Source organism: Mauremys reevesii, linkage group 27, assembly GCF_016161935.1.
Source record: "Mauremys reevesii isolate NIE-2019 linkage group 27, ASM1616193v1, whole genome shotgun sequence".
Classification (NCBI taxonomy): domain Eukaryota; kingdom Metazoa; phylum Chordata; order Testudines; family Geoemydidae; genus Mauremys; species Mauremys reevesii.
This window is the reverse complement of record NC_052649.1, coordinates 3,615,855-3,642,979: the sequence shown is the minus strand read 5'-3', so window position 1 is coordinate 3,642,979 and position 27,125 is coordinate 3,615,855. Positions and strand designations below refer to the sequence as shown.

At 49.2% G+C, this 27,125-nt stretch overlaps 2 protein-coding genes and 1 long non-coding RNA gene across 5 annotated transcripts in view; 1 reads left to right on the top strand and 2 right to left on the bottom strand.

Annotated features, from left to right (window-relative positions):
• ZNF652 (zinc finger protein 652) overlaps window positions 1-118 on the bottom strand; it is a 39,234-nt gene extending 39,116 nt beyond the window's left edge. The window contains exon 1 of the mRNA XM_039516721.1: window positions 102-118. The gene's annotated coding sequence lies outside the window, so the exon portion shown is untranslated. The remainder of the gene's footprint in view (window positions 1-101) is intronic.
• On the top strand, window positions 66-16,336 carry LOC120392170. Of its 2 annotated transcripts, none has more exons than XR_005591613.1 (4): window positions 66-165; window positions 5,835-6,002; window positions 11,825-11,896; window positions 12,032-16,336. It is a non-coding gene; the product is annotated as an uncharacterized LOC120392170 (long non-coding RNA). The 2 variants fall into 2 exon arrangements; XR_005591612.1 differs by lacking the exons at window positions 66-165; window positions 5,835-6,002 and adding exons at window positions 8,820-9,763; window positions 10,570-10,778.
• A 492-nt stretch (window positions 16,337-16,828) lies between these two features.
• On the bottom strand, window positions 16,829-25,520 carry PHB (prohibitin). Of its 2 annotated transcripts, none has more exons than XM_039516729.1 (7): window positions 25,385-25,520; window positions 23,948-24,072; window positions 23,187-23,348; window positions 22,187-22,329; window positions 20,922-21,038; window positions 19,032-19,127; window positions 16,829-18,042 (listed from the first exon to the last, which is right to left on the bottom strand). In XM_039516729.1, the coding sequence occupies exons 2-7, from the start codon at window positions 24,033-24,035 to the stop codon at window positions 17,830-17,832; spliced, it is 819 nt and encodes a 272-aa protein (XP_039372663.1). In that variant the 5' UTR covers window positions 24,036-24,072; window positions 25,385-25,520; the 3' UTR covers window positions 16,829-17,829. The 2 variants fall into 2 exon arrangements, with proteins under 2 accessions (XP_039372663.1, XP_039372664.1); XM_039516730.1 differs by lacking the exon at window positions 25,385-25,520 and adding an exon at window positions 25,280-25,354.
• Between the last annotated feature and the right edge of the window lie 1,605 nt (window positions 25,521-27,125).

Sequence of the window (27,125 nt, the reverse complement as noted above, 5' to 3'; positions counted from 1 at the left end):
CTGTCGCGCGCGCAGCCCCATAGGCGGCGGCGGCGGCGCGGGGAGGGAAGAGAACGAGGATGGGAGTTGGCGCATGCGCCATAGGGCGGCCCTGTGCTCACCTCTGCCAGCAAGTGAAGTCCAGCTGGAGGGGAGGAAGCGAGCGCAGGGGGGTTCGGCGCACACGTGAGCGGCTCGCCCTGGGGCAAGCTGGGTGCTGGAGAGGGGTAGAAGTCAGTGCTCGTGGGGGGTGGAAACTGAGCTCAGCAGGGTGAAGGGGGGGAGGCAGTGCTGAGAGTGGGGCTCAGGGGGTTGGAGTGGGGGGTCATGCTGAGGGGGGGTGGAATAGGCCCTAGGCTTGGCAGGGGGATGGGTGTGGGGCTCAGGGGGTTGGAGTGGGTGCCAGCCTTGGCAGGGGGATGGGTGTGGGGCTCAGGGGGTTGGAGTGGGTGCCAGCATTGGAAGGAGCAGGGATCAGGGGGTTGGAATGAGTACCAGACTTGGCAGGGGGTTGGTGTGGGTTCAGGAGGGTAGGTGCTGAGCCCAGTAGGCTGGGGTAATTGCATGGCTGTGGAGGAGGGCAGGTGGGTGTTGATCACTGGGTTAATTATTATTACTAATGACTAATTCTCTTTGCACTTTTAAGAAACCTAAAACTACTGTACTATACAACTACTGCAAAGATGCAAAAACCTGCAAGTCTTGCCATCATAAATAAGATCTGGGCCACTGACGCCACAGAATCCTGTAGCATGGTTGATAAGGGCAAGTGCTAAAGACTGAAGCCACAGAATTGCAAAGTGTCGCATGCAGTTGTTGCACATGCAGTACCGTTTGTATGGATATGTGATTTCATTTTTCTGGGGTCCCTCTGTTGCAGCACCTAATCCTGCAACCAGTGCGGCTATGGCAAAACTCCAATGAGAACAACATCAGACATGCTGTTGGCACTTGCGTGAGCAGTCTCTCCTGCAGCAAGATTAAAAAATAAGTTCAATTGCTTTCTCTCTATGCATGCAATTCTGTGCCCCCATCCCCCAGTTACTTCTTAGTATTGTCATCCTTACCCATCCTCCAACCTCTTATGCTGGAGAAAGAGGCTAATGCTGACTGATTGCAGCACAGATAAAGCAGTAGTGTAAATGATCCCAGGCTGCCTAAACTAACCGTTACTCTATTGTCCTCATCTAGGTAATTACAGTGAGATTTCACTTAATTAAAGTCTGCTGAGCTGGGCGAGCTGCGGCAATGCTCTGAGAGCTTTGAGGCACTGTGGCTAACACCAACCCACGCATGGATCCTCGTTTGGCTCTGAGTAAAAGTGACTGGGTTCTGGGCTCAGTTGCTCTTCTGCAGCATGTGGGTTTATATTACAAATAGCAGTGAAACCCCTGTCTGTCAGCTTCGCTGAAGGGTTCATGGAAGCATGAACCTGTAGTATAATGCAAATGATGCCCTATTCGCTTCTAATCGAGGGCTTGTTGCACTTAAGTGTCCTAACATTGATATGGAATATATGAAGCACAAAGGTACATGTAGAGAGAAATGTGGTCTGGTTACAGGACTTGAAACAATCTCCTGGGAGTTCTCCTAGCTCTGCTACTGACTCACTGTATGGCACTGGCCAAGTCATTTGATCTTTCTGTATCTGTTTTCCCATCTGTACAATGGAGATAGTACATATATGACCTACATTCCAAAGGGCTTATGAAGAACGCTTTTAATGTGCTTTGAAGGCAAGTGCCAAATATTAGTAAGTGTTCTTATTGTTTCTAGTGGTGTTGTAGCTGTGTTGGTCCCAGGATATTAGAGGGACGAGGTGGGTGAGGTAATATCTTTTACTGGACTAACTTCTGTTTGGTGAGAGAGACAGACTTGCAAGCTTACACAGAGCTGTTCTTCAGGTCCTCAAAGAAAGCTTGTCTCTCTCAACAACAAAAGTTGGTCCAATGAAATATGTTACCTCATCCACTTTGTCCCTCTCTATGTCCATGTAGCACTCTGTCTTTGCAAGGTTTGATCCAGATCTCATTGACTGAGAAGGCTTTGGCCCCTCCATCAAAAACATTAACACCTGGCTGGACCTCTGGAGTATCATTATCCTCCATTTTACAGATTGGGAAACTGAGGCAAAGATGTGGTCACTCAGTAAGGCTGATGGTCCTGAGTTTTGTTTCCCTGGTGTAAATCAGGAGTAGCTGCACTGACCTCAGTAAAACGGTTATGATAGGAAAGTCAGGGCCTATTGTGTTGATGGAGTTAGGATCAGACTTCAGTGGAGTTAATCCAGATTGACGCTGGTGTGACTACGCAGAATTGGGTCCCAAAAATATAGACTCTTCAAATCTAGCCACCTCCAGGTTAGATTTGGTTACGGCTCGGCTGGAAAAGCACCTAGTGGTTAGAACAGCAGATTGGGAGCCAGGACACTCTGTTCTAGTCACACCTCTGCCACCAGTTTGCTGTGTAACCTTGGCCAAATCACTTAACCTTGCTCTGCCTCAGTCCCTGTTGATAAAATGGTAATAACGTTTAATGTACTGGGATGTTGTGAGACTAAGTTAATATTGTAAAATGCATTGACGTTCTCAGATGAAAAGTGCTATAAAAAGGCCACGTTATTGTATTATGAAGGCCGCTATGAAAGTACAAGTATTTATCTCTCTCACAGGGGCATTGTAAAATGTTTCTCATTTGTAACTGAGACAGAGGGAGATTCCATGATTTACCCACATCATTGGCAGTCAGCAAGAAAAACCAGTAGTCTTGATTTGCAGTCTGCTGCTCTAAACCCTACCTCCAAGTTTCTTAGTCTTTTTCCACCTAGAACCCATCCCACCAAAATTCTGCCTCTAGTGGATAGCACACTGGACTGCGACCCCAGGGACCTGAGTTCTATTCCTGGCTCTACCACTGGCCTTCTTGGTGACCTTAGATAAGTCACTTGACTTTGCTGTGCCTCAGTTGCCCCACAGGTAAAATGAGGATAATGATACTGATCTCCTTTGTAAAGTGCTTTGAGATCTACCAGTGAGCAGCACTACATAAGAGCTATGTATTCTTTATAGCACTCTTCAGTGGCTTCTTACTGTGACCTGAATTTCCCAATGCTTTGCAGGAACTGGGTCACTGAAGAAACCAAGGGATAGCGGTTGGTGCTGGCAGGGCTATTGCTTGGTGGGTGGGTGCTGGCGAAGGGTGGTTGGTGGGGGATATAGGACTGGAAGAGGATGCTGGATTGCTGTGGAGCTATTTTCTTCCTGCTCCTGCATCTCACGGTGCCCAGGGGAGGCCGTGAAGCCTGTCCCATGGCCTTGAGACGCATGACTTCCCTTGCTCCAGAGATGAACACCGTGTAGGAGGGGTAAGAATTCTACTTTGACCAGATTAGGGGGTAAAAGAAGATAGGGCAAGAGTGGCACCAGCTGGGAAGGGGAAGGTTCAAAATGATTAACTTGAGCTGGTTCCTGGTAGCATTTTTTCTGTAGCTCGGCAGTTGGGCTGTGACCCACAGTGAGTGTCACCTCTCTCCGCACTGACTGACCACATTGCCTCTGGTCCTTGGGGTTGTTTCTTGTATTGCCTTGTCTGTTGTGCGCAGCAGGTAAAGTTTGGTGGGAGCTTTTCCTAAGCAATTCTTTTTTGTATTTAAATTACCTACAAACAGATTTGACCTGGTCACAATTAGTACAACAAGAAAATGACTCAGTCCGATAATACAGGGTTACAACAGAGCTCTCCTGAAATCTTTCATTTACAACAGCGATACTCAGAGCTCAGTGGCTCAGGAGCCAAATTAGCCATCAGCATTATCCAGCAGAGCCACAGAATGTGAATTAATTGTTTCATTTACTGTAGTACTATATATTCATATTTAAACGGTGTGACGGGGAAATATTAATATATATACAAATTTCTCACAGCAAAATGACTGACCAAGTATTATTTTAATCAACTACAGTTCGTTAATAGCATAGTAAAAGCATCCCAATTGGTTGTTAATTAAACCACACAGTGCTTTAATATCATGTGCTGCAAAGAGCTGTGGAGATGCATTAAAGAGCCCCTTGCGGCTCAGATACTCAGTCTGAGTATCACTGAATTAAAACCTCAAATAAAAGAGACAATGTACGTTGGGGAGCATAGGGCCAGCATAGCTGACTTTTGTGGCTCACCACCTACTGCATTCACTATAGGGACGTGGGGCTGCAGTACCTTTGCTCCCATCGGTTCCTTGGAATTCATAACCTACCAGCTGGCTCAGTTCAGAGCTGTCCCCAGGCTGTTCTCCGTCAGCCTCAGTAGAGATTAGATTGAGAGGCAGGGAGCCCTTGCTGTGGCCAGGGGAGAATCTCGGCCTAACAGAATCAGGGCTGCCTCTTTTGACTGCAGAGAGAAGGCGGCTCAGGTGGAGAGAGAGGGTGGTCTCCCCTTGCAAGAGCAGTACCTGCCTGTGAGAATGAATTCAATTACAAATAAACTCAATGTGTGCTCCAAAATTACAACTTAAATGCAAAAACTAAGGCACCTGCAGCTTAGAGAGCAGGGTGATGGAGATGGCTATGAGCAAAGAGATCTGCCTCCTGGATTTGGTATCTCAGGGAAGGAAGAGTTTCTGATCTGGTCTTCCAGTTCAGGCCTGTTTCTCGAGAGAATGAAATCGTTTCCCAAACATCATCTCTGTGCCACAAAGGCCGAATGGTGCCCTATAGAAGATGCTATTCTAGAGCAGTTTGACTTTTCTCCTAGCCTTGGGCCCTTGTCCTGTACATCTCCTGCAGGCCCCGAGTGCCTTGTGGGACACTCTTTGTTAGTGATTTACCAATCCCAATGCCTGTTCTCAGTTTCCCCAGTAAGAATCTCTCAGAGATGTTGGCTGCCAAACTCAGTTCCTATTCCCACAAAGGAGTCTGTTTTGTTTACTTTTGTTTTTTCTCTTTGATCCAAGTTTTGACATGAAAAGACATGTCAGCCAGGTAGGAAAGAAAACAACCAAACCCACACCTCTGCCTCCACATGAGTTTCTTCAACACATGGAGCTGCACACTTGCCAATCAGCCACAGATCCTTATCAGCTCTCTGATGTCCTCATTGTTGTCTTCCCTCTCCAGTCTCCTTTCAAATCATTGTACAACCTCTAGAGGTATGTAACCCATCCTGCAAACACCTCCTCCCCCTGAAAAGGATATAAAACATAAGCACCGACCACGTGCTCCCTGAAGATCCTGTGGCACTGGTCAAGATATCCTGGGGAAATTCCAATGTGGGTAATTATCTTCTACATTCTGCATCTTCCCCCCTACGGTTTCAGATCGATGTGGCATAGTTCTGCCCATGACTGTTGTGTAGGGTTCCCCAAACAGCTGCTCTCTCTCACCCCAGAGGTAGCTGCATTTCCGTGGTAGGTGAAGTGCCTCCTGTGCATAGCTTGTAGATCAGCTCATTAAATCTGCAAAGCACCTTGGGATCTTGTTGGATAAAAGGTGCTATAAAAATGTAAGTAATTATTAGGCTAGCTTCATTAAACACGCCCTGTGATTTTTAATATTATCATACATTTATGATATATGAAGCATTTTTTAAGTTAAAGAATCCCAAAGAGCTTTACAGACTTAACAAATTAGAGCAGCAGCACTGAGGTGCAGCTGGCTCTGGGGTGGAGAGCAGTGACCAAACGCCACGCAGCGCACTACAGAACAGCGTGGGAAGGGAAAGCCAAGGACACTGAGGTAAGCTCCTACTTTTACAAGAAGTGCAATGGAATCATAAACATCCCTGTGGCATAGGCAGAGTCTCAGTTTTGATACCTACTGTCACCCAGTAAACTAAATGGTCTATATTTTATATCTACCTAGGAAGGAAACAAGGTTGAAGTCAGCACTGCTGGGATCAGAACTGATGGTATCAAGGTGTCTCAAACCTAATGTTTAGGCTGCTAAGCCATCCTTGCTGGCTGTCACTTTGGGAGAGAAAGAAGCTACAGACCCCGTATAACAATGAAAGCCCTAATGGATCAGTGCATGGTAATTAAACTGTAAATTCACTGGGGCAAAGAGTGTCTCATATATATGTTTGCACCGTAGTGATGCTCAGAAAAAGAACAGTTATTTCCCCAGGGGGGTCCCTGGGTGGATCTTTGGTCTAATATCACTTTTAAACACTAGAAAGTAAGCTAATGAGTCTGGCACTATAGCAGCTGGACAGGGCTGGGAATGGGAGAGCTATTGTGTGAAAGGGAATCTGGCAGGGGTTGTGGGGAGTTGCAACTTTCAAAGTCTGTCCTGTTGACTCTTTGCTAATATGTTTTTTCTTTGTATCTCTCTGTCTTGTCTTTCCTGTAAGCGCTTCAGGGCAGGGATGAACTCTTCTAAAGTCTTGTCTACACGGGAAAGTTTTGACCAGTTATACCAGTATAATTATACCATTGTAGTTAACCTGATATACTGGTATGACTCCAGATGAGGACACCATTTTTTTCTGATTTGAGTGGCTTCGGGGAAGGGGCGTAAGCTTAAACTCCTTCCCAAGTAACAAGCTAAACCAAAACCAAGCCTGCTAATGCTGGAATAAGTGTCCACACAGGGGTTATACCTCTGTAACTACAGTGCTTTAAAATCACATCCTACCTTATACCAGTATAACTTCCCTGTGTAGACAAGCCCTAAGGCCAGATTCTCCAAGGTATTTAGTAGGGTGACCAGACGCAAGTGTGAAAAATCGGGACGGGTGGGGGGTAATAGGAGCCTATATAAGAAAAAGACCCAAAAATCGGGACATGTAGTCACCCTAGTATTTAGGTGCCTAACTCCCATTGGTTTTAATGGGAGTTTGGCCCAGTTTCTGCAAGGTGTTTAGCCACTTATGTGTTTGTAAAGCACCTAACCCAATGGCTCCAATCCAGGGTGGAGTTTTTGGTGCTAGAGGAATACAAAGAATACATAAGTTCTTACTCCCCACCTTATAGAATTAGCCTCAGGAGTCCTGTCCCCTCTAAAGGACTTGTTTGAATTAATCTCTCTTGGACAAGCTCATTTTGCTTAGACTTAACCCCTGCTTCCTTCCTGTTCTTGCCTCTCTTGAACACAACGAGTATTTTTAACCTAATGCTTTGGTGGCATGATGAGCGCGTTCCTGTCCAGCCTTGTTCCACCCTTCCTGTCACTGCCACCACTCCTTGCCCTCCGGCTTAGCTGTAATTGAGAGGACAAATTTTGCATCTAGCCAATGGTACATGGACCCTGAACCTTCTGCATAACTCTCCTCAACATCCATAGTTCCCCGCTTCCCCGATGGACTCTGGGGCAGTTCCTAGGAGACTGGAGGGAGTTTGTTCCTTATTACGGCTGCTACCCATGGGCCGGGTATGGAGCTGAGAGTCAGGTCTCCTTGGGTAATGAGACCATCTCTACTGATGTCTTGCTGTGTGACCTTAGGTATATCTTGTTGCACCACCATGGTTGTCCTTTCGACTTCACCATCTCTGTGACCTTGAGCAAGTGTTTCCCAGCTGTGTGATAATGAGGCTTGCCTTGCAAAGTACCTTCACATCTAGAGATGAAAAGCTGCCTCGTCAGTGGAAAGTTTATTCATTTCCTCTATCAAGCGGGTGCCACTGTCTCCCAAGTTGGGGTGAAGTGTCTTCTATTGTTGTGCGGTGCCCGTCCTTTACAGCTCTGTTTTTGATTTCCTGGGATGCCGTTTATCACACCATATCAGTGGCATTTTTACTTTGTTCTTCATCAGGCCACTTATTCTATATCTTCGGGTTTTATGCTGTCACCCATCACTGCAGTGTCTGGGCTTCTTCCATGTAAAGAGCTAGAATTAACTCGAGTGTTGCCCCTAACTTGAGTCCAGTCCACACACAAAATCCTTTCACTGGAGTGTAGGGGTGCTTTTCACTCGAGATGGCTGGCTTGCCAGGGGTGTAGTAGGTACAGTCAGCACAACTTGTCAGCTGCTTCCCGACCGCTCTGCAGCGTGGATGCAGCTTAACTTTGCTGGAGTGCTGCTAGTTCTCCTGTGCCTTCCCACAATTCCTGCTGTGAGCCCAGAAAGGACAGACAAGTTATCCCCCAGTTCACTGGGAAAGAATTCATAGAGTGGTTCAAGTTATTGCAGTACAAAGAACCCAGAGATGTGCCCTCGCATGAGGGGCCCAACATGAGTGAATGCAGCGTCAGTGTGGATACAGCCGCTCTAGGGTTCTCTCTCAGTGGGGCTGTTCTCGCTTGAGCTTGGCTAAGGAGAGATTTGCACTGGGGTTGCTCCTTGCTAGAGTCCCCTCTGCAGCGAAGGTTGTTTTAGGCTGAGCAGATGTAGGTGTCAGTGGTGTGAGAGTCATTCGTGCTACGGTTAAAAGGCTTTCTTGAAGAGGAAAATTTTGCAGTATTTTCTAAAGATGATCAAATTACTATTTACTGTTTGTATCCCTGTAGTGCAGGGGTTCTCAAACTGGGGGTCAGGACCCCTCAGGGGGTTGTGATGTTATTACCTGGGGGGTCACGAGCTGTCAGTCTCCACCCCTAAACCCCACTTTGTCTCCAGCATTTATAATGGTGTTAAATATTTTTAAGAAGTGTTTTTAATGTATATGGGGGGGGGCGCGGTTGCACTCAGAGGCTTGCTGTGTGAAAGGGGTCACCAGTACAAACGTTTGAGAACCACTGCTGTAATGCCTAGGGCAGAGGTCCCCAAACTGTGGGGCACACCCCCAAACATTCAGGGGTGTGTGGCAGGGCCTGGCCTAGCCCCCACGGGGGTGGGGAGGGAGCCTGGCTGAGGCTCCATTCTTGGCTATGCTCTTGGCCCCAGACTCAACCCTTACTCCTGTCTGCGGTTTCCCCCACCTCTCTCCCGGGAGCCATGGGGCCACTCCTGGCTCCAGGGAGAGCAGATAGGGGAAGGGAGGGGGGCATGACCCTGAAAAGTTTGGGGACCACTGACCTAGGGGCCTCAGTCAGAGACCAGGACACCGTTGTGCTAGGTGCTGTACAAACAGAACACAAAAACCATCTCTGCTCCAAGGGGCTTTTTGATCCAGATCTCATTGACTGAGAAGGCTTTGGCCCCTCCCTCAATAACATTAACACCCAGCTGGACCTCTCTGGAGTAAAGTTATCCTCCATTTTAAAAATTGGGAAACTGAGGCAAAGATGTGGTCACTCAGTAAGGCTGATGGTCCTGAGTTTTGTTTTCCCTGGCGTAAACCCTGAGTAGCTCCATTGACCTCAGTGGAGTTGCGCTGTTGTAAAACAGTTGTGGTAGGAAAGTCAGGGCCTGTTGTGATGATGGCGTTAGGATCAGGCTTCAGTGGAGTTAATCCAGAGTGACTACGCAGAATCGGACCCCAAGAATTTAAGATCTTCAGATCTAGCCACCTCCCAGTTAGATTTGGTTACAGCTTGGCTCAGAATTTTGCTAACTCTCTTCTCCACCACTTTTCCAGTTCAGTATATTTCTCTCTCTGCACCTCAGCGTGGTGGTGTTTTTAAACTGCCGCTGTGAACTACTCCACCAGCTGCAAAGCAACAATGAACCAGACCCTAGTTCTTTGCCTTACCGTCCCCAGCCCTAATGGCTACAAAACGTCCCCTCCAGCTGTGCTCTACGATACACGGTACAGCAAACCCAGGGAGCATCCTTACCTGGATAGAGTTCGGCTCCGGCAGCTGCTGCAACAGAGAGGAAGCGTGTTTTCTGTTTGACGGCTAAGCTCCAAGTTACAACCGCTCTGACGATGCCTGGCTGTGTGGTTACTCATGGTCTTCTCTTCACAAATCAGGTGAACTGGTTATCTATTTTAAAAAAACGGGGGGAGGGGATGGGGGGGAGGCAAGGCGGAGAGGAAATCAGGCAGTTTCCTGTTTGTTTGTGCTGAACAAAAACGTGTTGGTTGTTCTGAGTGATAAGTGAGCCTGCAAGCAGCCTTAGAGAGTCCAGAGCTCAGCTATGCAAATTAACATTAGAGAAATTATAAAGATGCAGGTTGAACTCTTCCTCCATATTAAAAACCTCAACCATCAAATCATCTTGGGACACTTAAAACGAGGGAGCGGAGGGATGGAGGCCCTCACCCTAGCTTGCACCCATCGTTGGTCAGCAGTGACTGGAGCCGCTGACCAGATGATTGCCCACGGGCAGCATCCGTGAAATGAGTTTGGCAGTTCTCAGTCTAGTCCCTACTTGGAAAAGCACCAATGCACTTGGCCCCCGTTGTCTCTTGTTGGAAGTCTCCGCTGGCCCAAGACATGGGGCATCCAGCTCAGGCCTGAGAGATGTTGGGGGCGAAATGCTGGAGTTAAGCATGCACTGCTGTCCCTGTTCGGTGGCTAAATAAATACAGGACCTTGGTCTTAAAGGCTGCCAGGCTAGCACTGTCTACCAGCTCTAAATTCACTTAAATTGTGCAGAACAGATCAAATAAATGAGAGTACTGGGTCCTGGTGGATCCCTCTGCCGCTGATAAATTACAGCATTAATTGTAGGCAGCAGGACTCCGGCACAACAGGATGGATGTAATCCTTGCACAGCTTAATATTCCTCCTCTCCAGCTCTTGGTTTCATCATTTCTATCCCCCTGTGGAGCAGCTGTGAGAAGATCCCAAATGGATTCCAAGCAGCAATCTACTGTGGAATGAGAGGTGCTGCGTTAGACTTGCAAGAACGACGTGATTTCAACACCACCTTTTTCTTCCTGCTTGTGGATTCACCATCAGGCAAAAACTTTGCCGCTGGATTTGCCCCTGGGCACTGGGTGCAAGAAACTTCCTGGATCTGGATTCACCACTAGGGATAAGGTGTGCGGCAGCTGTTGTGAGAAATATTGTATCTCCAGAATCGGGTGCACAGGGGATGCTGCCATGTTGGGCATGGAAATTGGCAGGGGAAAGGATTAAACAAGGAAGCCGCCTACTGACTGTTTTGGAGAGCTGAGAACAGTTCCACACAGGCAGGACAGACAAGTTCTCCCACAATCCCAAATCCTTGAATGGAACCTGCTAGTGAGGCACTAAGAACCCTGCCATATGTACCGTCCGCAAGAGCCCAAGCATCAGACAGGAGTCGGTGCCCTTCCAGAGTAGATGCAGCTACACTGGTAGGGGTGAACGTACCAATGCAACATGCTTGGTAAGCACAGGTTTCATGTGCAGGTGCCCGGGCATGGGTACTCTGTGCTGTGTAGATGTGACCAAAAGACACAACTGTTGTAGCTACCAGAAGCTTGGCACAAGACACATTGAACAGGGAAACAGGCAGCACAGCTTGAATGAGATGCCTTAGTACTGCAGCAGTAAACCGGTGAAATGAGCAAGGGAGATTGGTTTGAAAAAGCCTGCCCTGGCAAGGAGTCTGGTATCACGGGTTTAGTGGGATAACCTGGCATAGAAGGGGTGAAAAATGCAGCTGAGCACCCAAACTTTGTTTGCACATGAACGTGTGACAGATTTCACACCAATGGTTTGCATGTTTAGTGCTGGCCCAGTACTTTCTCAGTATTGTCTTTGCCCTCAAGGTCCGGGAAGAGCCTTTCTCCTCTGAGGGTACCCTGACCTCTTAACTCACCTGCCCTGATTACAAGGGAAACACCCTCTTTTCTTTTCCTTTTCTGGCCGCAAGTTCTGCTCTCCTCAGGAGATTTACTGCTGCCATCTAGTGGTGCTACAAGGACAAAGCCTGCTCCTCCTGCCCCCTAAACACAGTGCGGGGCTGTGAAAAATGTATTCCCTCTGTAGATCTCTGCTTCTCGGTGAACGAAATGGCCTGTTGTGGCTGGAGGCTGCAGCCCTCATTTCCCACCTGGTGAATTAGCCCCCCTGACTTTGTGTCTAAATTATCTTCACAGATACCCGTAAGAAACTGGAGAAGCCATGGATTTTGTCCGAACACGATGCTGCTATCTGTGTCAGTCAGTGGGGTAAGTAGCTACAGGGAGATTTTGGAAACACAGAGGGGCATTTTTTTGTTGTCGGTATGGAACAATAAACAGGAAAGATTCTGCACTGGGCATTGCTTGGAGTGACTTCCTTTTTTGTTTCTAATATATATTTAGTGATGGTGACGTGCCCTGGAGTCCCCTCCAACATTCACTGAAGAGGTGCACTGATGTGAGGTGGACACATACCTGGTGGAAAGACCAAATATGGCAAGGAGAGGGGAATTCAGTCTTCACGGTCCGGTCAATCCCCTTTTCTGAGAAGGATGCCCATTAGTGGGGATAGTGGTGTTTGACTGCAGACACCTTATCTACTGAGAACTAACTCAAGGTCTTTCAACTTCATTTCAGCTAGCACACCCCACCACCATCCATCTTTGGTCATCGCTTCCCCATGTTGGAGTCTAGCACAAAATTACCTCTGCGCTTGGCACCTTTGGATGACAGGCGAGTACCATTGCTTCCTCGCTGCCTAAGACTGATCTCTCAGGAACAGGCTTCAAGCGTGTTGGTAGGGCAAGATGGAGGAAGTGCTGCAACTTTCCATGATGCCCCAGTTGTGCTGGTTAGTAGAGATTGGACTGACTCCTTCAGGGATGCCTGTCCAGCACCTCTCACTACCACTGAGTAAGTTCCTCTTCCGTAAGTCCCCAATGATTGCATGCACCCTGCCACGATGGTCTCTCCACTAACACAGAATCCCTTTCTTAGATAGGAAAGGGCAGAGACAGGTGGGTCTAGCAACTCCAGCCAAATTAAGCCCAGGGGGCTCACCTAGGACTCCTCAGTAGTGGGAGGAAGATGTTAACGGAAAAGAGAGAGGGGAATAAGAAACAGTGTGCTTTAACCATGAGATCAACGGTAACAAAACAACCTACCTTGCACTGAGAAACACAAGATGTACAGGCCTCTAACCTGTCCCCATTTTTTTGACCTTTGGTGCATCCTAGTCCTTGCCGCTGTTTCACATTTATTGTTTGTTATTATTGACATCATAAATGCGGAACCTGAAGCCACATTCTTCAAGAGGGCATGGGGGTGCTGATTTTTCAAATAATTCTGCTGGGAGTTGCAGACTTGAGCCTGAAGTCCTCTCTAAACCCATCAGGACAAGTACAGAACGGGTCGTGGCACTGCAAGTGTCCTCCAGACTGCCCTGCCAGCATCTTAACCTTGGTTATGGAAGCTCCCAGCCTCAGGGGGGGAAGAGGGAGAGAGGAGGGAAGATCAGCCTTTGGCTCAGTTCAGTCCCGGAGTTCTCTGCTGAGACTGTCAAGGAGTCTGCTAATTAGTACGAAGTGGGGTGGTGTTTTCGGGTGACATGTTCCAGCTGTACACAGAGAACTGGGCTGGCAGCTCCAAGCTCGGTCAGCGTAGCCCGTGAGAGGCTGATGCCTTTGTTACGGCTGGACTCAGTCAAAGCTGCATCCGTCAGGGTAGAGGCTCTATATCCTACCCTGATCCCCCAAGCCACCCACTTACCCAGCCCTCATTTCAAGCGTCCTGTGCTGCTATTTTTCTCATGTCCCTGATTTTGGGGTCATTGCCCACTGCTGGAGCTTGGCCGGGAGACATGATGCCACATGTTCTACCAACCTGGGAAACTACTGTAGGCACGGGATAGCCAAGAGATTCTCCCTGCAAGTGGTGGGACAAATGCAGCTTTCAAGAGGAGCTTTGAAATTTTCAGTCTCATGGCAGCTCTGGCTTAAAACCAGAGGCAGCTGGAGGAAGAGTAACAGGGCAGTTAACAACTAGAACATTTGTGAAAAGAATTACATCCAAAAGTGGAGGAAATAGTAAGTAATAAGGCCCAGAGGCCGCCATTCAGGTCTTCAATCATCTCCTCCAGCGAGGCTAACAGCAAAAGCAGCAGGAAGCGTTCCACTCTGCTGAAAACATGAAACTGGAGGAAGAAGTAACACAGAACAACAGAAGCTGCGAAAGGGATTTTAGATCCACTGTTCTGAGCCCAGCACCTGGCGCATGAAACTTAATCTAGAGAAATGCAGGAAGCACTAAGGGGCTTTAAAGAGGGTCATGGGAGAAGAGTGGAAGCTTCCTTAAAAGACTGTCTAAAGCAATAAAACCCAGAAATAAAGAATGGGAACAGTGGAGGGGAAAGCAGGTCTGGAAGTTATTTGGGAATTATTTACCTTTCTGCTCAGACGTTTAAAATACTTTGAAAGCTCAGGCACCTCATCACTGAAAGATCGTACCTTGGCAGAAGAAAGAGGACTGGATGGGACAGGCAGCCTTTTACCTTCATGCGGATTCCAGCACAAGGATCAAAAGTGGCCATCAGATGAAAATCAGGGCAGCATTCTCAGATCTGGTCCTACTAGCCAGGTGTTTACACCACCACAGAAACGTAGTGGAGTGAGAGGGGCTAGTGCTAAAGCATTTCATTGAGACTGCACTTCACTCATGCCTAATGGGTGCTTCCTTTAGAAAAAGGGAGACACTGCCAGTGGGGGAGACATTTATTTAGGCGTCCAAGCATGGTCATTCCCCAGACTTGAAGATGCCCTAAATGTTGATGTGATTAAGATGGACAAATACAGTAGTTGGTGGCATGTGTGACCAAGACAGTTTTGAGTATATTCCATCTTTACAGTGCCAGAACAGCAAAAGAACTGAATAGCTTTCTCAATGGTCATCACTTGAAACACATCCCACCCACTCTGTTGGAGTAACCCTAGCCAGATCTCTCATATCTTAATCGCCTCAAGAAAATTGCCTTCAGGTGAGGTCATGTAACTACCTGATAAATAAAATTGAGCAGCAGTCTGTGGGGAGAAAACGCTCAAACTCTCCAGTCATCTGCTTTAGCCCTGTTACAGCATACGGTGCTCCAGTCTGGCTCCATTCATCCCACGTCAAGTTGGTGACACACAACTATATTCAATCGTGTGCATCATAACTGGCGCACTTTGGCCCACACCGGTATCATGGTTCCTCACATTAAGCAACATCGCTCCTCCCCACATCTGGCATGAGGATGCTACAGCCAGAATGGTTGAGAAGATCAGAGGAAACCCAAGTTGCTTTGACCACCCAAGAGCGCACTTGTCAGCGAGGTACCCTTCTGAACAGGCTGGGGTCTATATACAGCTAGCCTTCACACTAGAGGTTCATGAAAGGATGCCACATGTGGCCGTGGCCAAAGAGGGATAATGTCACACATCACTGACAACTGCCCTGACAAGATTTGAGGGTGCTCTGAGGGCTCAGCACTTTACTGACGAGGTGGTGGCAAATAAGGCAGGTTCCACATCCGATAAGAAGTGGGGGAGAGGGAAAGAAAGGGTCTCTTGGGCTACTACTGCAGTATCTTGTGGCAAAGTAATTTTAAACTTAACCCCTTTGTGACTGGCTCTGCCTTGTAGAACATAGCAGTTCTTTCAAGTGCCACCATGCCAGCAGGATTTCTCAGCGATCTGGAGCAGTAACTGTAAGTGGTATCACCCTGCAGAGCTTGTTGCCTGCAAGGTAACCAGTAGCCCAAACAATACCAGGCAATGAATGAGTTTTTAAAAAAGCCTTTCACCTTGAAGGCTGATACCAATACGGAATTGATCTTATCCTCAGAGGAAAGAGTTGGGAGTGGAGGCTGAGGCAATGCATGGGAGGAAATGAGCTCATGCTCTCATTGGGGTAGTTTTCACCTGGGAGAAAGCCATTCAGCCAAAGAAATACCCTTTTTTGCCCTGTAGAAATTCTCAGGTTAGAACTGAGCTGGACTGTACACAAAGAGAAAGGGCTCCCTTTTCTGAGCTCCAGCAACCAGCCAGGAATTGTTTTTACCATTAGCAGTGAGGTGTAGTCAGTGTATTGTATATAAGCTCTTTGGGGCTGTCTTTTCTTTCTGGGTTTGTACATGACCTAGCACCGTGGTGGCATGGTCCAGGCCTGGAAGTTGTAGGTGCTGCCTTAGTATAAATAAAACCAGGATAACTAATAGATCTTAGAGTTCTGCCCTGCATAGCGCTCCATGCACTGTATGAAGGAAGGTGGTAAGGGTCACTTAACAGATAGGCAAACTGATGTGCAGGGAGGTGAAGTTACTTGCCCAAGGCTACACAGTAGATCGATGGCAAAGCAGGTACCAGACCCCGAAGTCCAATTCTCAGTCTAGTCCTCTACCCCTAGAATTATTCTGCCTCTTGATATACATGAGCCCTCTAACCGGTGGAAGTCCAGTTGGTGAATCTTTGCAGCAGCAGCCTTGCAAGATGTCTTCTATTCACCGGTTTCAGCGAAAAGTCTCTCAACAGCTTATCAGAGCATTTTGATTCTCACACTAAGTGCAAACAGGAAGCCCAGCAACAGACATGTGAAGGTTAGTATTTTCTAGTGCAGGGGTCTGCAGCCTTTCAGAAGCGCTGTGCCGAGTCTTCATTTATTCACTCTAATTTAAGGTTTCGGGTGCCAGTAATACATTTTAATGTTTTTAGACGGTCTCTTTCTACAGGTCTAAAATATATAACTAAATTATTGTATGTAAAGTAAATAAGGTTTTAAAATGTTTAAGAAGCTTCATTTAAAATTAAATTAAAATGCAGAGCCCCCTGACTGGTGGCCAGAACCCGGGCAGTGTGAGTATCCCTGAAAATCAGCTTGTGTGCTGCCTTTGGCACCCAGCCGTTGGTTGCCTTCCCCTGTTCTAGTGGAAGATGGCTCAAGTTTTAATTCAAGAGCTCCACTGCTCAAGCCAAGTTTTATTTAACCAAAAGCAATTTGGTTTTGCTCCAGTTCCACTGCTTGGGAATTGTGCTCAAGACACACCCTTCTTTTGAGCCAGAGAGAATCTTGCTGCTGGGGACTTTTGCTTTGTGACCTGAAATAGCAACAACAAGAAGCACCTTTTTTCAGAACTTCGTTCTTTTAAGAAATGAAACATGACAAAGCTGGGCAGGGTGGTGGTTTCATTTACTGAAGGCTGGGTTATACAATTTCATCTTTCACATCCTCATAGTAATTCAGGTTCCCTAAATAAAAACGCAGCAGTGGTGCTGCAGCAAATCATACTGCCAAAAATCAGACTGTCTGAACCGTGGAACATTAAGTCAGCCCACCTTTGTCCGAAGTAGACACAAATGCCACCACATTTACCAACCTTGGTGGAGACCGAACCCCGTGTACAACAGGGAGTCACAGCACTCGGGACACCAAGGAGGGGGAGGAGGCGGAGAGAGGGAACTATTTCATTATGCACAGAAGGAATGTTTCCTGTATAGTAGAAAAAGCTTCACTTCTACATCAGGAAAGTTCCACCTTTTGGAAAGGGTGGAACGCAGCTGCTGACACCCCCAGACACATGCCATAAGGTCACACCTCCTGCCTACAATGCCACGGTTCAGAAAGCCAATCAGAGCAGAGCTGCTAACCTGACAACAGATGTCCTCTTAGCCTCAGCTGACACCTGCAAAACACTGGGTTGACCAAGGAAGAAGGCCCTCGGCACTCTCATTCCCTTTCTGTAGGCAGCAGGACAAACAGCAGTAGTCCAGGGCACGCGTGCCATTGCTTATATTGACCGTGCTTTGTGAAGCATGACAAAATCTCACTGGTACAAAATTTCTATGGTTAACAGAGAATGGCCTGGGCTACTACAGATTCATCCAAGAAGCGAACACAAGACATCATTTCCCCCCGCCCCACTCTACCCCAGATTCTCAAGCTGCCGGAAAAGAGGCAATTTCTTCCATCTAGTTTACTGACCATTGCAGCTTCTGCACTGAGCGTACAAGGCCACCGGAGGAACTCAGTATTCTTGTCAAAGAGAGCTGAGTGTTATGAGATTGAGGATGCATTTAATTTTGTTTCCTTTGCTTTACCCAATCAGGAAATCTCAATGATTTTTTTTGTTTAAGGGATTATTTAGAGGCAATTAGGTGGCTGCAATACTACGTTCACTGGGGCAGCTGGAGCAGCACCGACTGGCCTGACGGCAGGTAGGTGATGTTGCGGGACCGTGAGAGCTGGTAAGCGATGTCTTCAGCTGCCTCCAGCTTGCGCAGTTCAATCAGGCCGTCGCCGGCTGCGGTCAGCGCGGTGGCAACCAGCTCGGCTGCTATTGAGTCCCCCTCAGCAGTAATGACAGCTGCTTTTTTCTGCTGCTCAGCCTGCAAGGGGAGCGAAAAAGAACAGACATGTAGGGTAGGAATAGGTGGAATGAAGAAGCTGAAAAGCAGGAGGAAAATGCAGCTGCTGTCCTTGGCGATTTAAGACCTGTACTTCCCCTCTCCCTCACCAACAGCCTTAACAAGGGAGCTCAGCCAGGCCATTAATTGACAAGAAATGAGGGGCACTGGCAAAGTAAGAGATCCCAGCTAAAGGTGCACAGACTTGCTTCCTTACCATCTTACAACTGGAATGGTTAGTTTCACTTTGTTTCCAATCAGTTTCATTTTCAGCATGTGTCAATATGAAACTTGTGTTTCCAACAATGCCCAGGAGTTTTGTAAACAAGACTATTTTTTATTGAAACTTTCAATGCTTTGCACTCAGATCAGCCAAGGATCTCCCAGTACAATGCAAAGAATTAAGCCACACAGCACCCACCTGAAGTAGGTACTATACCCATTCTCCAGACTGGAACATGGAGAGCTTAATTGACTGTTTCAAAGATTCAGCAAGTCAGAAACTCCCTCCTTTAAAAACCTCCCAGAGAACATTACTATTCAATAATGATTTCAGAACTCAGCAGAACAGCACAGCTTTGGGGTGTGACTATTAAGAACAGATTGAGCCTGTTTGTTTTGTGGCATGCTTTCCTGGTCAGAGCATTCTTAAGTGCTTCAGAACACTGGACAGATGAATAAAAAAATAAATAAAATAAAATAATTGGAGATATACCTATCTCCTAGAACTGGAAGGGACCTCGAAAGGTCATAGAGTCCAGCCCTCTGCCTTCACTAGCAAGACCAAGTACTCATTTTTGCCCCAGATCCCTAAATGGCCCCTTTGAGGATTGAACTCACAACCCTGGGTTTAGCAGGTCAATGCTCAAACCACTGAGCTATCCCTCCCCCCAATGAATGTTACTAGTCGGGGTAGGAACTGGATGACACTTGAGTCAGTTCCCAGCCTGAAGTCGTCCACGGGCACCTACCTTTTCCACTATGAATCTGGCTCTCTCTGCTTCCTGCTGGGCCACCTGCTTCAATTCTACTGCCTCCGTGAACTCCTTCCCAAAGGTCAGATGTGTCTGAGGGGGGAGAAATAAGCAAGATGAGAGTACCCATTAGGACAGTTCTGCTGCTAGGAACCACTCACCATCTGAGAGGCAGGAAAACTGCCTGTATCACTGAAGCTGGAGGAGAGAAGAGGAAGGAGATCCCTCTTCCTCAGAGATCTTATTTGGTATACTGGACCAAGAAGGAGAGCCACACCATGTTCTACAGTGAACTCAGATCTGATGTAAACAGGCTTAGCTCCATTGACGTGAATGGAGCAGCAGCCTCTTCGATCAGGTTTGACTCCGTTTCTACCTTCAACTGGTTTCTGTTTGAATGTAATGGGCGGTGAGGGGTGGGGGAGAACAGAGCTGAAAAGCATTTACTAAGTAAACCCCCCCAAAATTGGGTAACGGAATCATCCCACAGTAGGCTTTAGACTCAGGCAACATGTACACTACTCTGAGATCGATCCACTGGTGGTTGATTTAGCGGGTCTAGTAAAGACCTGCCAAATTGACAGCGGATCGCTCTCCAGTCGACCCCTGTACTCTACCCCTGACGAGAAGAGTAAAGTAAGTCGTTGGGAGAGTTTCTCACGTTGACCCCCCCGCGGTAACTCAACCTAAGGTATATCGACTCCAGTTGTGTAGCGTAGGTCGACTTACTGCAGTACTGCAGACATAGCGTCACAGAAACATTACACTATCCTTCCATAAAGTCCTGTTGTAACTTCCCAATGCAGCCAGTAGGGGGAGCTCGCTGTAGGTCAAGCTGTCCTGAAACCGACCCACTTTTCCCGCTCAGTTCTGTACTTGTATTCTCAGCACACAGTTTGAACAGCTGCGCTCTACTGAGATGCAACAGGGGAAAGGTGAGCCTCCCTCAGCAGCATGTTCAGAAGGCAGCCGCATCAGGTAGAAAGAGCCAATACTCACTTCCAGAAGGGAAATACTGGGACAGGGAACACACCTCACCAAGAGTGTTTTTCTAAGGAATACATCCTGCACCTCAAAGCCAAGTCCAGAGTCTGCTCTGATAGGCTACTATAGGGAAATCCCAGCAGTGCAGTGCAGGTAATAAAATGATTTCAGTTACAACAAGCACTAGAGCAGAGCTCACCTCAAGGATGGTCTCAGAACAGGGGGTAGCCAGGAGGAGGAATTAATTGTTGGCAGAAAACTGAAGGGAAAGATGCCAAACAAGGTTTGGATTTTTTTTTTTTTTACTGGGCGCTCAGGGTATTGTAGCTTGTCCTGCAGGGTTTCAGAAGCCTTGGTGAGAGATCCCCTTATGCACATATAGGGCCTTCCACAAGAGTCTCTAAGCAGTTTGTAAACCGAGGCACAGTTGTCAGCCAGCAAGTCAATACAGCCCAGGTCCTCAAGGATTTGCTCAAGTCACAGTAACTCAGTAACAGCCGCCAGGAACAAAACCCAATAACTAACTACCAGCGCCCTGTCCTAGCCACTGAGGGTATGTCTACACTGGGAGAAAAAAAAACCTGTGACACTGAGCGTCAGAGCCCAGATCAGCTGACATGGGGTTGGGCTAAAAATAGCAGTGTAGATGTTTGGCCTCCAGCATGAGGCCCCAGACTTTCCCCACATGCAGAATCTCAGAGCCCAGGCTCTAACCTGAGCCCAAACAGCGACAATGCAATTTTTATAGCCCCAGCCGCGGGTATTTTATTGCAGTGTCGACTTACCCAATGTATCACGTTCCTCCCCTGACCTAGGATAAAAACCACAAGGCCCAGCCTTCAATCCCACTATACACTTGCTGGCTCTTATCTGAGCAAACTCCTAAAAAGGGAGAGCTCTTACCAAGGAAACGTCATCTAGGATGAGGCCAAAGGTATCTGCTCGCTCCGTGAGGTCTTCGCTCACTTGCCTGGAAACCAGCTCTCTCTGTGTGATCAGCTCTCCTGCGTCAAAACGAGCCTGAAGCCAGGACAGGCAGCAGAAGTGAGAGGGGAAAGAGACACGCACAGACAACATGCAGATTCTAACAAAGGAAAGCTCACGACATCTTGAGCGTCTCCACCCAGCTTTCCCCCACCACAGACAGGGAGGTTTTGGGGGCTGCAGCCTAAAGGAGAATTCCAGCCCTTTTCATTTGGAGCCTACTTGCAACTGATCGTCAAGGACACTCCCTGTGCCCCTTATAGCATCCTCTATTACAGCAGTACAGTTCCTGCTGCTGCTCCTCCTTTCCTTCCAATTCCTATCATCCTTTGTTCTTCCTTCTCTTGCCCCGTCCCAGCCCCCACCCACACACCCCTTTCTTTTTTCTCCCTATAGTGTGTTTGTACTGTGTAGCGCCTCTCCCTCCACTTTCCAGAAGGCCACATGTTTTTGCAGCTTACTCCTACAAGACTGGAGAAGAGAAGCCTAGCTTGGGGATGGGGCTGCCTGAGGCTTCTTCACAGGAAGCTGAGAGGGAAGGTGGGCAGTTTTCAAGGAGCTGCCTGCGCCTCATGCTGCAGGTGAAGCAGACAGGTGTGCAGTGTGCATGTAAATCCGGGTTCGTTCAGCTCTCCACAGATCCTGCACACCCCCCACCCCCAGATGAGTCTGGTGTCCCCACACCCAAAGAGCAGGAAATGCTGAGCTACCTGTTCCTTTGAATTAAACAGGCTCCCATCCAGTCCTTAAGCACAAGCTACAGCAGTGACTGCCCAGCAGGGCCTACATGATAGTGTGTGCGCTGTACCTACTCAGTGGGTGAGTTTAAGTACATACAGAGGTGAGGAGAGGGACTCCTTTTGCTGGGAAGCCCCACAGCGATTCAAGGCTGGAGAAGGGGCTGAAGATAGCCCCACTCAAGAGTGAACAGTTTTGAGGAGCGTTAAAATGAACTCAGCTCCCCGTGCTCAACAAGACAGTATCTGATGCAACTATCAACTCTTCCCAACAGGGGGATGGCAGAGAAGCTAACAGCAGTATGACCATCTCCATTCTCTGGAGGACAACTTGCAGGAGGGGGTCTCTAGTCTGGAGCATTGAACGATCCATGCTAAATTAGGCCTCTCGCTGCTAGAGGAAGATCACCGCAGCACAACTGGCACAAGCCGTTGCATGGTCCTTACCACAACAGACTTTAGGATCTCAGTGGTGATGGATGGCAGTACACGCTCGTCATAATCTTCTCCGAGGCTAGTGAAAATTCGAGGTAACTGGGCGGCAACTGGTCTAAACAAGATACGCAGTGTGATGTTCACATTCTGTAGATCTGCAGAGATAGGTGCATGAGTCAGACAACAAATCACAGGGACAAGGGATAGCATGCGATTGCGCTTTCCACAGTCATCAAATAGGGAAAGGCAAATGTGTTCAGATCTCTTCCTTCCCCCAAAATTTGCAGCAGCAGGTCTCTCTCCTGCCCAATTTGTCCTTCTATTGTCTCCTTCACTGGGGATCTCAACACCTCTTACAAACATGATTTAAGCTTTGTCTTGCTTCTGAGGCTGGGAATTATTTATCTGACTCTACATATGGGGAAACTGTCTTTAAGGGACAATCTCAAGGCCTGAGGAAAGGGTTCCTTATCACTGCCCATCACAGAACAGACTACTGGCAGAGGCCACGTGCCAGACTGACGCTAGCACCCATGGGATTGCCACACCAGAAAATCAGGATAGGGCTCTTGTCCTATCATTTTCTGTAAGGACACAGACCATGAAAATCGAGACTTCCCATCCCTCTGGCCCTGCCTACTTAGCCCTATTTTGTCCCCGGGATCCCATCCCCATTAGCTTATTTTGCTAAGTCACCCAAAAGCAACACGAGAATAAGGGACAGGACATAGGATCAAAGAGGTGCTTTGAGGAGCTACAATCTTGCAAGGCCTTAATGTTGAGGCAGCTATATCCTGCGAGGTGCTGAAAACCTTTTTCTGCCATCACCTTCATGAGGAGTGCAAGGCAGCCAACATTTTGCAGGACTGAGCTCTAGTTGACATGGGCACTAAGGGTATGTCTGCACCGGCTAGCCTCGGATGTCTAACTGTGGTGTAAACACACCCTAAGGGACTCTGGGTGAATGACACCAATGTTGCTCTCACAGCTGCCACTTGTCCAGACCGCTCACCTTTGCTGCCGGTGATGACAGGGACATTACGTGGGCGAGAACGACAGTCAAAGATGATTGGTTTCTGTACCCAGGGGATGAGAAAGTGGGTTCCTTCTCCTACCACCACATCTTGAACACCACGGAATCGATCAAAGATAACGGCCCTGTGTCCTCCGTCAACTAGAGGGAAAAAAAAAGAGCAGATCACATACTTTAACCTTCATCATTAATCGTACTTTGCACATTACCAAAACGCTTCACAGAGGGTATCACAGGCCTATCCACATTAGTTAAGCCTCTCCAACTCCCAGGGGGCTAATCAAGTATTCTTATTTAACATGGGGAAACTGAGGTACAAGTAAGTTAAGTGACTTTCCCAAAGTCAAGTCAGTCAGTAGGAAAGCAAACGATAAAACAATTTCTGGCTCCTAGTCCCCTACTTTCAATCACTAGACCACTCACCTTTCTAGGACACCACAGAAGACAGTTTTCTAGGCAGGAGATTTGATTCTCTGTTTTGTGCACCTTGTGTTGTCAGTTACATTGTTTTCAAATACTAGCAGTTAAGAATGATAATTCTATACACCCATTTTGCACTGGTGTGAGTGACAACACAAGGAGCAGAGCACCCAAGAATGAAGGCCAGGAAGGCCAATTAGGTTAGTTCTCCCAATCCTCAGATCTGATCTTAAGGACTATCTCAAGGCAAATTTATACTCTCTTATAAATATCTCAGCTTCACTAATTTTTAGTAGAGAAAGATTATTTCTGCTCCTCACCATTATAGAGAGCGGAGTTGACAACTCCCCCTGCGATGGCTAATCCCAAACCAAATTTGCCAATGTTCTCCAACAGTCTGGAAGCCATTTGTCAGTCCAACTGAAGCCTCTTTGCAGAGTCACACCTGCAAAAATCCAGTAAACATATTAGAAAGGTACTACATAAGGAGCCTATGTTTTCCTCTCTCTCTGCAGGACGGAGCAATAAATAACTCCCATTCCCACTGACAGCATTCATCACAGCAGGAACAGCTGCAGCTCCAGGCCCCCTTCCCAGTCAGATCACACCTCAAGCCCAGTTGGGGGTTGTTCCCTTGCTAAGGGAGCCCAACAGGACTAGCCTCTCTGTGGAGCTCCCCTTCCCTTCTCCTCAGGTTCCAGGCTCTCAGAGGTCAGATGCTGCAAAGGCCACAGACTTCACTCCACTCCACGCCTCCGCACTAGGGCAAGGCTTCCTTCCAGAGACATCCCATCACTAGGGCTCCACTGCTTTGTCCTCCCTCCCAGGACCTCCAAATCCCTCTCCCCAGCCACTCCCCCCCATCATCCTCCCCCTGGCACCAGCCCCTCAAGACAGCCATCCTCCATCCTTCCCAATTCCCCCAGGACGCTCCAACCCCTCCTCCAGCCCTGCTCCCGCTCCTTCCCAACTCCCCCAGGGTCCCCAAACTGACCCTCCCCCATCTTTCTCCAGCCCAACTCCCCCAGAACCCTCCGACCCCTCCTCCCCAGCCCCCTATCCTCCTCCAGCCCTGCTCCTCCGCCTCCCCAGGATCCCTCCCCAGCCCCCATACTCCACCCTGCTCCCCTCCATCCCAATTCCCCAGGACCCTCCGACCCCTCCTCCAGGCCTGCTCCCCGCCTCCCCAAACCCCACCAACCCCTCTCTCCCCAGCCCCATCCTCCACCCTGCTCCCCATCCATCCCAACTCCCCAGGGTCCCCAACTGACCCTCCCCATCTTTCTCCAGCCCAACTCCCCAGGACCCTCCGACCCTCCTCCCCAGCCCCTATCCTCCTCCAGCCCCCTCCGTCCCAATTCCCCCAGGACCCTCCGACCCCTCTTCCAGCCCTGCTCCCCTCCTCCAAAACCCACCAACCCCCTCCCCCCCCCCATCCTCCACCCCCCCCCTCCGTCCCAATTCCGCCAGGGTCCCCCAACTGCCCCTCCCCCATCTTTCTCCAGCCCCGCTCCCCTCCTCCCCCAGGACCCTCCAACCCCCCAGCCCGGCTCCCCCAGGACCCCCCGGCCCCGCTCTCCCGCCAAAGGAGGCCCCGCTCCCAGCTCCCGGCCCCACGGTGGGCGGGGCGCCTCACGCGCTCCGGTTCTGACCCCGGCCTTCCACCTCCCTCTCCGGGTCCGCAGCCAGCGCTCCTCCCCCACTCCCGGCGGGGACCGGACCGGACTGGACCCCCAACTCCCCCCTCCTCCACTCACCTCCTGCCACAGCCCTGACCTCCACATGAGGAGCCAGCCAAACAGCGCCTGCGCAGTCCTCCGCATGCGCGTCTCTCATTGGCTCCCGCAGGCGCAAAGCGCTCTGGGATTCGTAGTTCTCCGGCCGCCTCCTGCTCGCCCCTCTCCGGCGAAGCCGAAGGTGGTTAGACTACAACGTCCGGCAGGCATCGCCCGCGGAGCAAAGTCTCTCTCTATTGGTCTCGGCTCTGCCTGGCTAGGCGCACGGCTTCTTGGGAAGTGTAGTCCCGGCGCGGGGGGCGGGACGCGGGATGCACGTGTTGGAGGAGCTGGTGCCTGAGGGGGCTCAGGTTTGGCTTGGCTCGCGGCTGTTCGCTCCCCGCCCGGTGCCAGGCAGCCAGTGCGATGGGCAAAGAGCCATGCGCCGACCCACGCCACACTTCTCTGCCGGGCAGGGGATCCTGCACAAGACCCTTCCCACCCCACCCTCCCATTTCTCTGGGGGGCAGGGTTTCCCCAACGGACGTGCCCTGATCCCTCCCTAAACTCCTCTGGGGGGCAGGGGTTCCCCCAACGGACGTGCCCTGATCCCTCTCTAAACTCCTCTGGGGGGCAGGGGTTCCCCCAACGGACCGTGCCCTGACCCCTCTGTAAACTCCTCTGGGGGGCAGGGGTTCCCCCAACGGACCGTGCCCTGATCCCTCTCTAAACTCCTCTGGGGGGCAGGGGTTCCCCCAACGGACCATGCCCTGATCCCTCTCTAAACTCCTCTGGGGGGCAGGGGTTCCCCCAACGGACCGTGCCCTGACCCCTCTCTAAGCGTCTCTGGGGGGCAGGGGTTCCCCCAACGGGCCATGCCCTGACCCCTCTCTAAACTCCTCTGGGGGGCAGGGGTTCCCCGAACGGACCATGCCCTGACCCCTCTCTAAACGTCTCTGGGGGGCAGGGGTTCCCCGAACGGACTGTGCCCTGATCCCCCTCTAAGCGTCTCTGGGGGGCAGGGCCCCTACCATAGGGGTTCCCCGAAAGGACCATGCCCCAACCCCTCTGACCTGTCTCCAGCACAGGAGGGCCCCTACAAAGAGCCATTATATCACTGCCCTAGAGCACTTTTTTGTAAAGGGATCCCCAGAAAGGGATGCTCTCTGCTCCCACCAGAAAACTGTGCGGAGTCAGGCTGTCACCAGAAAGGACTATGCGTCAACTCTCAACCACCTACCTGTTCAATGTAAGGAGACTTCTTCAAGTGCAGTGCTCCAATGTCCCTCCACTCGCATGCCTTCTGCAAGGTAAGTGTGTCCCTGGGAAAGGTCATATTCCCCATTCCCACCAAAACCTTTTGGGCAAGTCAGGGAATTCCTGTGCCCAAACCTGACTTTATTCTGTCATTTCTTATGTTGCCATGTCAGAAACGCTGAATCGTGGAAATGAAGGAGTAGAAAACTCTGTGCGTGTTAAACAAATGAGATCACGGGTCGTTTCAAGATTCCGCCCTACTGCTTCATAGTGGGGACCTTGTCATGTGTATTAGTCAGGTGTGTGCCCTCCATTTGAGCCTTGGATGCCTTTGGAATTAAATAAAAAAAAAATCAGGGCTTTGCTCAGTTCTGGTATTACTGGAAGTTTCAGAAGAAACATCTCTAAATATTTTTGGTGGCGGAAATAACCAAGCGTGGCTAAAGGACAGCTGCTTGAAGAGACAAAAGGTAACATGGCTGAATCTTAACCCTAACCTTTATGGCTCTTTTGAAAATCTGGCTGT